We start from the raw sequence: 12,683 nt of genomic DNA, 5'->3' as shown, positions 1-12,683 counted from the left end.
TAGGTAACAAATAATATGTAAATACTTACAACTCTCTTGTGGGCTAGGAGAAGAATGATTTTACATCTTACCTTTAACTCTGATCACCTTCAATTCTTATCGCAATTGATTGGCGTTTCGGAAGTGAAGCAGCATAATAAGATTATAATTAAGGATATTATGGATTTTCTTTGTAGTTTTCATTGTGTCTTGTTTATTCGTCGCTTATTGAATATGAAGGCCCATAATCTGACGTATAATCCCCTATTTACTAAATGAATAGGTGAAACTCTTATTTTTTTCGCCTAAATAATATTTCCTAAAATAAAGTGTAGTATTTTTAACATTCTATATTATTTCACATTATACATAAATTTATCTCCATTATTATATGATAAAAAAAACTGTATACTTTTTTTTTTAAAAATAATTATACATAAAAATTCATTGACTTTTAATGATAAGAAGTTGCACAAAAAATGTTAATAGTAAAAATATTTTAAAAATAACATCATTAATTTTTCGGTAAAAAAAACTTTCATTAAAATATTCATTTCATGACTTTTTACAATTTAAATTTTTATTGCTCAAATTAAAATAAAGTGATGAGAAACATAAAGAAATAAATGAACTATCAATTTAAAATCCATAAATAATACAGTGTACACTAAAAAGTAAAATTTTATAAATATCGTGCATATATTACACGAGATCTAAACTAGTGCTAAATTATGAGCATAGGTTTTACTCTTGTTAAAAAAAAAAACTTATACTTCCTCCTATTCATGCCCTTCTTCTCTTGTGTTTTTTTTTCACATGAAATAAGGGGATGAATTTTGACTGCACAAAACACACAACTCCAAAAAGGGAAGAAAATTCGGCTAAAAATGAGTGAATAGGAGGCCAAGGAGGGCGTATAAAATAATCTAATATGATGGTTAATTTTTTTCCAATGCTACTGGAACGGGCGAAGGAGTATCTTGGGGTTGGGATTTCACGACCACTTATTTATTACTCATCACGTATAAGATGTGAAATTATGTACAAAATTTCTATATAAAACAGTAGTAATCGTAAAATTCTTGAATTTTGGTTTACAATATGGTGACTACGATTTTTGAACTCTCCATTGTAACACTTCTAACAACTTGAATGCTTGTAACATGCGTCACTATAATATACTAACATACTTGTATTTAAAAAATGGTGGTTTTTAGGTGGGTGGCGCTGCTAACAGCCGGAGAAGGGTGGCATAATAACCACCATGCGTTTGAGTACTCAGCTAGACATGGCTTGGAATGGTGGCAGATTGATCTTACATGGTACATTATCGCGCTTCTTGAATTTATTGGCTTAGCTAAGGATGTTAAGCTTCCAACACAGGCTCACAAACAACATTTGGCTTTTAAACCCAAGGACGTGAAAGGTTGATAAAGCTTGCGCTGCTAATTAATGTATACTTTAAGAAATATATTTATTGGAAATTGTTGATTCTGAAGAGGTTATATTTGTCATCAAAATTATTTTACAAAGTTCTGTCTTAAGAAAAAAGTATAGGGTAATATAAAAATGCCAAAGGATAAGGTCAATGTGTTATATTATCCTGAAAATTATATATCATCAAATGATGAGTGTTCTGCGACTAAGACTCTATTCTTTGCTATACTTGTTGACTTGTTGTGACCCGCCAAATTAAATATTTATGAACCTTCACTCATTAAATAAAATGTAGTATTTATACAGTAAGTTAAAGGTTGAACCAAGAGAAGGTTACGTTTAACAAGTGCCTTAGATGGTTAGCAATAAAGGGGGGTTTGTTTTGATTGAATATATCACTGATGACGTTGAATGAAAGCTAAGCAAATCAGTAATAAAAAAAATTCCTTATTAACCTCCGTGGTTATACAACGAAATGAAGATAAAAATTAGAGCAAAAAATGCAATATTTTAAAAACTATAATAATAAAAATCGCAAAGTCACTAAGCCACAAAAACAAAACATAAGGTTAAACGCTTTTATACAAAATACAATTTATATGAATACAAGGAATCCCTCAATAAAGCACAAATATAATACTCGACACGGGTATAAAATACAACGTGCACGCTCAGTCGTTGTAAGTAAAACGCTCGTTAACTCACTCCTCAAAACCTCGTGTAAGCACCAACCTGCAACCTGTTCATTTAATAAAAAGGAATATCACAGTCAGTGGTACGTAACTCAGGGTTCCCTCATCCATATTACATCATAATTAAGCAATAAGAAATCATTAAGTAAACAACTTTACATCAGAATCATGTGTGAACGGTATGTAAAGAATAAACGGTAAAAGATTGACACAACCATGTCTGTAACATCCCCATTTACCCGGCCAAGATAAATAAGGATGCCAACATCTCAGTTTCCTGAGGTTGTGCATCAAAAACTCCAATTAGGAAACAATTATTATAAACTCCAAAGTTTAGTGATTTACAAACCAAGTATTAAAACTACAAATCCAGGAGCGGAACTATGAGATAAGTCTAAATGCAAACTATCCAAAATCTAAACTAGACTCTCGGCATGACGTCAAGCTCGTCTCGTAGCCCCACCAACATCCGTGGCATCATCATCATCATACTTTAATACCCCATATTTTGGTAGCATTTATAATTGCAACTTGAACATTTTAATAATTAGTTATGACATTTATAATTAATAATAGTGAGTAACACCCACGCCGCGCGCTCCCGCGCATTGGTTTCGAGGCGGCGACACTTCTCTCACGGAACTCTGGCGCGAGGCCAAAGCACGTCATGTTCCGTTACTGATTTGAAAGGCATTAGAACCGGTGAAAGGTTTGACAAGCCTGTATTTGTGGAGTCGCCACTAATTTTGATGGAAAATTGGAACCGTTCGAATACCTCGTGTCATGTCAAGACAAAAACTAGTGACATGAACACTAAGAAATTCGTTACCCTTAGCATTGTATGTCTAGAATGACTCTCGTGATGCCAATGAACACGGATATTCACAGAGATCTTGAGTAAGGGGTAAGGGTACGTATTAGGAAGCGTGTTTATTTGAACACCTAATCCCGCCCGCCTCGATATCGGCCTCTACTAATGATCAGGGAAGTTGTTTATATTTGATATGTTATCAATAGTATGCATGCAACGCAACATCCACGTTTTAAATCTAGCATGTGAATATTAACTTAGTCGGTGAACAAACCATTTAACAATTAATTGGGTCGAAGTAGGAGGTTAAATTCGTTACATGTGAATATTCCAATTAAATAAATCATACAAGAACAATATGAATAAATAAATTATAAAAAAATAAATAAATTACAATTGAATTACCATGGATAATTTGAATCAACGTCACAAGTACGCTCGAAAAAAAAGGGTTTGAAAATAAAATAAAAGAAATGAAAATAAAATAAAATATGAAAAAATGTCAAATTATAAGTGATATTGCAAAATAAAAGTCGGTTAAAGCCATAAACTAAAGCTACGTCTGAACGAGATGAGTTCAGAGGTAGAAGCCATCATAATAGGCGCAGCATCTACTGCATCCCTTAGAAGAGGCGCATAAGACCGTGCGTCTGTTCTTCAGTTGAGTTCTGACTGTGAAAGTCATACTCGTTAAATTGTTATCGTTTGTTGGTTAATTTACATTCATTATTGTTATACAACTCGAGTGGAGGTGATTTAGTCAGATTACATACATATAAACTTGCATAAAGTGACAAAAGGATAAATTAAACGAAATATTACGAGTTGGGTTATTTACGATGTCAGAATTGATTTATATACAAAACTTGAATTAGTTACGAAAACTAGGAAATAAAGATTGATGAGAAACATAATGAAAACCATATATCAAAGACGAATCAAGGGACTTGATATGAAAAAAATTGAGTCTCTTAAATCTGAGTTCGAATTTAATGACGAAAACCCGCATATATTAGTTATAAGGGATTTAAATCGAAAATTATCGAAAAGTATTAATGAAAACAAATTTATAAACTGAAATTATGAAATTTGAAAGAAAGAAGAAAAGAAAACGAAATAAAACAAAGACACAAATACTCGGAAGAAGAAGAGCAGCAGTAGAAAAGTAGCCTTTAGAAGAGGCGCAGCATCTGTTGTGACTGTTTCAAAAGGCGCATCTGCTGATGCGTTTCTTTTAGGATGTCTTTCGCTGCTGTTTTGAAAAATAAAATTGAAAGGGTTATTTTGAAAGCGGTTTTGGCATACTTGTGATATAAATCCGTACATTAATTGGTACAAAATAAAATACAATAAATAAAATTGGAATTTTACACCCTCAGACTTACATGTTTGAGGAAGCGAGATTAACTAAGTTGTCGTATTAGTGATTGCTCGACTCGATGTAATATGAAAGTGCCCTCTTAAGAGGATTTAGAACAAATTGATTGAGTTTATTAAAGTGTAGTGGTCAAATTGGTCGGTCACGTAAATGTGACGGGTACTCAGAATGATCTGAGCTTACGTGGTCACGTAGAGCAAGCACGTAGGCGTCAAAAATCAAGAGTGTGGTCTTAGAATGCAAAGGGAGAAGAGAAGGGCGGACAGTCGCGTGAAAAATATGTGAGGCAGAGGCCTCTTTTTATACTAATTACGGGGAGGAATTATGGTAAAACTAGAATTAGGAAAGAAATCCGGAAGAAATATGAAAACTGGAGAAACTGCAGCCCAGGAAGAGGCGCAACAGGAACTGCGACCCTTCCATGAGGCGCATTACCTGTTGCGTTCTCTCTTGGGCAGTTTCCTCCTCAACAAGAAAGATTTCTGCGGTTGATTTTAGCAATTAGGGAAGATGTAGGCTTCCTTATTGTGCAAAGTAGATATTTTTGTGATAAAAGATAAAATTTAGGAATAATACTCCGGAATATTCCAGAATATTCCGACTCGGGTTTATGACGGTTTAGAAAATGGAAGCGGTTTTTGACCCGGACTCCAAATAAACTCTAATTACTATCAAAACGACCGTATTGGCATGTAGATGACGACCATGAGGTTGACTTGACTGTTTGAGCTATCACGTGTCGACGAACTTACGAAATGTCATAAATCGTTCTGCGTGATTAAACATGCGGCCCAATCATCACTGGGTGGTTGGCGGGAGGTTTAGAAATGAGGTGTCTACAAATACGGAATAGTATAATAAAATAATAAATAATGGTTGAGTCGGGAATTAGCATTGGGCCGTGTATGGCCGTGTAATTGGGCGGATGGACTCGCATAATACTAATGATAATAATAATAGTAATAGTAATATAATTAGTGGTTTCCTAATTGTCTTCTAATAACTTAATCTACCAAGTATAAATAGAGAAGAGAGGACCTTACCCTAGCTTTTATTCATTCATAACATAAAAATAATTCACAAAAGAGAAGAATAAGAGATCTAGAGAGAAGGAAATTAAGATCAAATAATCGACAAAAGGTAAGACCGTCTCATTAATTATTCAATTGTCTTGTTTATCCTTGTAACTGTGACTATAAACCACCGTGCACCACCATAAAAGCAACCAAATGACCGTGACTTAGACCATAGGCTAGCTTGGACCACCGTGACTTCGCCTGACCCATACGTGACCGTCAACGACTTACCTGGGGTGGTTAATTGGGTGGTTTCGTGGTAGGGTTGTGATGTTGCCTTGTGATTAAAAATAGGGATACGAACCGTTTACGTTGAACATCGTGACTTGGGTTAGGGTTGGTTGGTCTTGGGTGGTGGCATCGACCCTCGTGGTGGTTGTTGGAGGGAGAAAGGCGGGACCTTGGTGGTTATGGTGGCCGAAAAACGCAAACATGGGGAATTGTTTGTGTTTGTTTGAAACTGTCTTAAGATGGTTGCCATGACCGGTGGATTTGCGACGATGGGAAAAGGATGCCACCTCTGGAACCACCGTGAGTGTCATGTGATGATGATGGTGGTCAGATGTGGTGTGGGTCCTTATGGTGGTCGTGGTTGTGGGTTTTATAGACGGTGGATGTGGGTTATTGAAAGGGGTTGTCCGTACACATGGGACCTAGGGCGTGGGTTTATGGCTTGGTGGTTGGGCTCGACCAGGACCGTGGTGGCTGGTTCGGCTCACTATGGTCTTGGGTGGTTGACCACGATGAGACACGCATGTATTGACCTTGTCTAGGGTTGTTTTGGTCGGGGTTTAGGACTTGGATCAAGAGGGGTTTGTGCGTGGGTTGTTATTCTTTAAAACAGGTCTTGGTTTCGTAATTTTTATAAATAATAATAATGAATCGTAATTAATTAATAAATGAGATATGAAAAGATTAATAATTAAATTATAAATTGTCTTAGGTGACGGATTTGAAATGGAATATTTCTGATTTATTCTTCGGGCTGCGTAATTGGATTTTAGCTGCAAAGATAGGATATCTACTCAACTGGAATATGTTAATGTGTTTATTGTCATATGGTTATTATTTGGATAATGGATGTTAATTTCTGGTGAATAGTTATATGGATTGTTATTGATAATTATCATTTATTGAGTAATTCATGATTCATATGAGTATATATATTGTTGAATTGGTTGGCTGAGTATTGGAAGTCCCCACGCTTAGTCTCTGGTGGAAAACGTGAGTATTGGAAGGCTTCGGGCTTAGTCGCTGGTGGATAATGTGTGAATTTCGAAGGCCCCTGACTTAGTGTCTGGTGGAAAACGTGAGTATTGGAAGGCTTTGGGCTTAGTCGCTGGTGGATAATGTGTGAATTTAGAAGGCTCCTGACTTAGTGTCTGGTGGATAATGTGTGAATACTTCGGTCCAGGGATTGGCGAGATCAATGGGTGTCTTGGGAGATGTGAGTTGGTTGTTAAGCATTTGCATATCTTGACTGTTATTTATATTGTGGTTGTTTTCATGTTGTTTAGATATTCCTACTCAACCATTTGGTTAACAGTGTATTCTGTAAACACATGTGATGAACCAATTAATGGGGAGCAGATTGACTGAAAGGTACTAGAGATTAGCTGACTAGGAGCTTGGGACGTGAGGATGGATGATGATGGACCATTTAGAAGTCTAGCTCACTTACACAGTTTATTTAGATACATCATTTATTTATTTCCGCTGCGAGATTGTATTTAATATTTCTATTCAGTTAATTAGTTAAATAAATTATAATAAGGCCGTTAAACATTTATTTTATTAAAGTACTACGGTTTGTTTTACTTTGTTATTCACTACCTCGGGCAATCCGAGATGTTAACTTCTTTTATCTAGAAATGCCTAGTTAAGGCTCTTAGATAAATGGGGGTGTTACAAAGTGGTATCAGAGCGAACGTTCCTCATGCCTAAAACTAATGAACAACAATGAATATAGGGTGTGTCTAATAAAATGAACCCCAGGTAGAAATTGTTAGGAGCCTGCTTAGGCTTGGGATGAGTAAGAGGCCCCCTCACACCAAACTTCTGGCCCTTTCAGTTTTATAAATCGGTTACCTTGAGAGAAAATTAAGAGTGGGGTAATTAAAATGAAGCTATATTAATTCTAGGGGTCAATTGGTTGCTTTAAGATGAATATTGCTAACCTTGTTGCAGGATGCAGAGTGAGGTAAGTACTGTGTGGTGGTGTGAAGGTCGTGGGTCATGTGTGATGTGGTTGTGAGTTTGGAATTTATCTTTGTAATTTGGGTGACTATATGGATTGTGTGCTGAATTACATTATTAGTTGGTTTATATATATGGGAAGACAAATGCTAATAATATTGGTTGAATAACTTGAGTATATTTGAATGTGGTGTGATGTGTGAAGTAGAATTTATATGTCTAGTTATATGCGGCTTTCTGTGACCCTAAACCATGATAGATAGCGATAATTGGTAAAGTACATTGAGATTTCTAAATTGTGATTAGGGTTTGTAATTATGGGAGTGTGGACTCACGGATGGCCGTGAGGAGGTAGGGACGTGGAGGCCACGGTTTGGAATCACCGTGGTGGGCTGGCTAGTGGCCAGCCAGTCCATTACACGTTGGTTTGTTTGCAGGGATACTTATTTTAAACGTTATGCCATATTTCTTAGGCGGAAGCTTATGTGTTTTATTCTGTTTTATAGAATCATGCCTCCAAAGAAATTCGTACCCAATACTATGTCTCAGGAGGAGGTAGATCGTCTGATTGCTACAAACAAGGCCCTAACTGCTGCACTAGAGGCGAAGGGGTCAGCTGTGGATCTATCAAAGATGAGTGCTAAAATTTTAAGGCATAACCCAACCAAATATGATGGGTTGGGGGAGCCATCTCTTTTGGGGGAGTGGTGTCGGGAGTTTGATAATATCTTTGAATTGATGGGTTGTCCGGAGGAGCTACAAGTAGACCAAGCTGCATTTTATTTGAGAGCGAAAGCTGGTTTGTGGTGGACTTGTCCAAATGAGGCTATAAAGGAAGCTGCTGCAAATAATGGGAATGATTATGTGAAGTGGAAGGGTTTCAAGAAGATCCTAATGACTACCTTTGTACCTGAGTATATTAGGAGCAGGATAAGGGCAGAGTTTGACTCATTCATGATGATGGATGATATGACGGTGGAAACTTATCACAATAGGTTTATGGAATTAGCTGAATATGTGGATGATCTCAACTTTACCCCGGAGATGCTATCACTAAGATTTGAGAAAGGTTTGACAACTAATATCAAGAAGAGGCTTGCAGATGGTGAGCCAAAAAATATGGATGAGATCTATCAAAGAGCTGGGTACGCTGAAAGAATCGCTGATATGTTAAAAGAGGAGAAGAAAGAAAAGGGTGAGAAAAAAAAGACTGAGTCTATAAGTAAGAGTGCTAGGAACAAGAAGCAAAATACAAATCAATTTCTTTTGTATTTCTCGAATAACGCACGTAGTGGAGGAGTTGGTCGTGGGGGTTATGGCCGGACCGAAATAGTGGGGAGTAGTGGGGTTAGTTGCTTCAGGTGTGGAAAGTTGGGTCATAAAGTTATTGATTGAAGAGTTAATATGAGTGGCCAAGGAAGGGGGTATACTAATGTGAACCAGAGTGAAGGATTTCGAACTCCTATTCAGAGCTATGGGAATTATAATCAAAGGTCTGGAGGTGGAAGCTATCATAGAAGCAACAACAACTATTCTAATCAGAACCGTTACAATAATAATCAAAGCACGTGAAGTGGAACTTTTCAGAAGATAATGAATGGAGGTCAACAGAATGGGTCAACATCAGCTAGTCAGGGAGGAGCTAAGAGTAGTGGGAAGTTGTTTATGATGGGGGAAGGAAGCAGTTGAGGATGATGCTCACGTTGTCACTGGAACATTCCTTGTTAATTCTAAACTAATTTTTATTTTGTTTGACTCGGGGGCGACCCATTCCTTTATATCAAGTGAACATGCTAGAGCCTTAGAGTTAGACTTGTTTGATGTTGTTAAAGATATTGTAATTATTCCTTCGGGGGAGTCTATACCTTGTAGTCGAGTCTATAAAGAAGTACCTACTTAGATTGGGGAGGTTATTTTTCATTCTAACTTAATTGAATTTCCTTTGGGAGGTTTTGAGGTGATCTTAGGGATGGATTGGTTGGAAATATATAAAGCCTTTATTGATTGTCACCAAAAGAGAGTTACCTTGAGGCGATTGAAGGGAGTAAGGGTGTCTTATAAGGGATTTGTTGTTAAGCCTAATGTAAAACTTATTTCTACAACTACCTTAAAATCTTGTTTGAGGAAGGGAGGACAATTAATTTTGTTTCATGTGACAGACCTGCGGGAGGAGGTGCCTAGGGCGTGTGATGTTGAGGTAGTGAAGGACTTTCAGGATGTGTTTCCAGATGATATTCCTGGGTTGCCACCTCAGAGGGATATAGATTTTGTGATTCAATTAAAACCTGGGACGAGACCAAATTCTAAAGCACTTTACAGGATGGAACCTAAGGAGTTCGAGGAACTTAAGAAGCAACTGGAGGAACATTTAGATAACGGCTATGTGAGGCCAAGTGTATCACCCTGGGGAGCACCTGTGTTATTTGTCAAGAAGAAGGATGCGAGTATGCGTTTGTGTATTGATTACAGGGAGCTGAACAATGTGACGATCAAGAATCGGTACCCTTTACCTCAAATTGATGATTTGTTTGACTAGTTGAAAGGGGCTGGAATATTTTCTAAAATTTATTTGAGGTCGGGATACCACCAGTTGAGAATTAAGAAAGAAGATATTCCTAAGACTGCATTTAGGACTAGATATGGACACTATTAATTTGTTGTTATGCCATTTGGGTTAACTAATGCACCGACAGTCTTCATGAACTTAATGAATCGTGTGTTTAGTCCCTATTTGGATCAGTCCGTAGTTATCTTTATCGATGATATCCTGGTGTATTTCTAAGGATAATGAGGAGCATGTGAAGCATTTGAGGATTGTGTTGCTGATACGTGCATTTTATATAGTCTTTTTAGGCCTCTTTATGCACGTATTTCTATGCTATCCTCGTAGTTTTATGCTACGAAATGCCCCGAATATTCTACTTTGGTTTGTTTTGCTTTATTTGTAGGAATGGACCTGAAAGTTATGGAATCAAGTCTTTTATCTTCCGTTTTGCATGCATTTGGAGGATGAGTAGATTTGGAGCGGGAAATACTGCTGTTACGGGATGCGTGAAGTCATTTCGAAAGCTAAATAAACAAGTCGAGGCTGAAATCAACTAAACAAGTAGCTGGCTGAGTCAAACTCTCTCGATCGAATGCTTTTATGGTCGATCGAGCACTTTTGATGAAAATAAGACCTCGATCGAGTATTATATTTACTCGATCGAAATGTGTTTTTTAGGGTTTCCTCGATCGAGTGGTTTATCTACTCGATCGAGTGGTTTTTGTTAGTTTTTGTTCCATCGAGCAGTTTCAAATGGCTCGATCGAGTGGTTTGCTTTAATACACGGGTTAGCTAGTCCGTGATTAAGTTTAAGTTTGTAAAATCCCGCTTCCCTATATAAAGGAAGTGGGGATTTGGTCATAACTATCTTCGACACTGTTCCTTGACTCCTCTTTCACCACTTACGATATTTTTCTTTCTCTCCTTTCACTGTTAAACATCTCTTTTCTCTATGTTGCCGGATCTTAATCTGTAACTCTCTCTCTCCCTTTACTCACTTTATTTAATTTGTAATGTTTGTTTCTTTCTTATCTTTTGCTCTTTTCTTATTCATGTCTAGCTAATTCCCCTGCTAGGACTTAGGGGAGTCAATGGATTGTTATTAATTGCTAATTAGTTTACAGATCTTTTGTTGTCGTTATGTCTATGTTGTTAATCACTGCTCATAATTGTATCTAACTAATTGTATCGATGCACTTAGCCTTTTTAACCTTGGTAAGCCTTGACCTAGACCGGAAGGTTGGAAGGGGTGAGACCCGCAGTGAACAATAGGATGCTTTAGTGAGGGCGGAAGCTAAGCTAATAGTATTTCAGGGCGAATTGAGACTGGAAGGAGATATTCGTTGCCCCTTAGACCGACACATCGACTGATCTGTGACCTTAGCTACAATTAACCGACGTTCGTTGATGACCCAACAATCCTAGTTTTCTCTTTCTCTTGTTAATTCCTCTTTCCCTTAATTCTTCTCCCGTAATCTTGATTAGTTTAGTTCAAACAATTAAAAACCCCCGATCGTGACCGTCGACGGACCGAATTTGACAAGTAGATAGTGACCGCCTCCCTGTGGAGGTCGACCCTACTTACTGCTAACTTCTGTTAGTGTAACTAGGTATTTATTTTTGGTACTTAAACGACAGGTATCAAATTTTGGCGTCGTTGCCGGAGAGGCAACTACTTTATTTACTTGTTTAATTTTGTCTGTTTTTAGCCTCAAGGGAATTTTCCCTTGAGGCCGTTCTCATCTTTTTCCTTAGTGTTGTTTTGATAGGTCATGCGGGTCCTACCTAGACGGTTCTAAGTAAAAGATCGTCAAAGGGAAGGCTTGAGTACCTTTGACCTCCCACCTATGTTCCATTCTATGGCGCAGCAGGTGGTTTACTGTGGGAGATGTGGTGATTCTGGGCACAATGCTGTTGTTTGCTTAGCGGGAAATGACGAGGTCTATGCGTTCAAGCAGCACAGACAAGTTAGTCAACCTTCTATAATTGCGCCGCCACATCCACCTTATCAGCGAGGCTGTCAAAAGCCTCCATTTGTCTGGCCACCGCAACAACAAGCTCCTCCTCCTGATAAACAGAGAGAAGAGATTGCTGAGCTGAAATCTTTGGTGAAGGCACTTGCACTCCAATTGCAAGAACATGATAGATTTAATTACGCTCAAATTAATGAGCTTGAGTCTCAAATAGCTCAGCTAGCTACTGAGTCGAACATTAGGAAACCAGAGGAAGTAAGCGTTACCTACACCGAGAGTGATCTTTCCAATGAAGGACCCGAGTTGCCTAGCGCTACTGATGATTTGTATGACTCGGAATATGATGATCTATCTGAAAACGAAGCATTACTTGAAGATTTCTGCGTTGTACAGCAACAAGTGCTTGATCGAACTGATTATAGTGGTCAATCGAGTGAAATATCTGAGGAAATGTTCGATCGAACAGATTATACCACTCGATCGAACAGCTGTTTTGAGGAAGTTCTCGATCGAGCTGATTCATGTACTCGATCGAGTAAAATTCAGGAGGAAAGCTCCCGATCGAGTACTATCTTTACTCGATCGACTAGTTTGGC

General features: G+C 37.7%; 2 protein-coding genes across 2 annotated transcripts in view; both read left to right on the top strand.

Annotated features, from left to right (window-relative positions):
* The window catches only part of LOC141648131 (palmitoyl-monogalactosyldiacylglycerol delta-7 desaturase, chloroplastic-like), a 70,277-nt gene extending 68,638 nt beyond the window's left edge, over positions 1 to 1,639 (top strand). Inside the window, exon 5 of the mRNA XM_074456616.1 lies at positions 1,197 to 1,639. Within this exon, the coding sequence (XP_074312717.1) occupies positions 1,197 to 1,410 (214 nt within the window). The 3' untranslated portion in view covers positions 1,411 to 1,639. The remainder of the gene's footprint in view (positions 1 to 1,196) is intronic.
* A 6,470-nt stretch (positions 1,640 to 8,109) lies between these two features.
* Positions 8,110 to 8,964, top strand: LOC141649774 (uncharacterized). Its single transcript, XM_074458454.1, has one exon. The coding sequence runs from the start codon at positions 8,110 to 8,112 to the stop codon at positions 8,962 to 8,964; it is 855 nt and encodes a 284-aa protein (XP_074314555.1).
* The last annotated feature ends 3,719 nt before the right edge of the window (positions 8,965 to 12,683 follow it).

Source organism: Silene latifolia, chromosome 3, assembly GCF_048544455.1.
Source record: "Silene latifolia isolate original U9 population chromosome 3, ASM4854445v1, whole genome shotgun sequence".
NCBI classification, from domain to species: domain Eukaryota; kingdom Viridiplantae; phylum Streptophyta; class Magnoliopsida; order Caryophyllales; family Caryophyllaceae; genus Silene; species Silene latifolia.
Note: the sequence above shows the minus strand (reverse complement) of the source record. Positions and strands in the feature narration are given on the sequence as shown.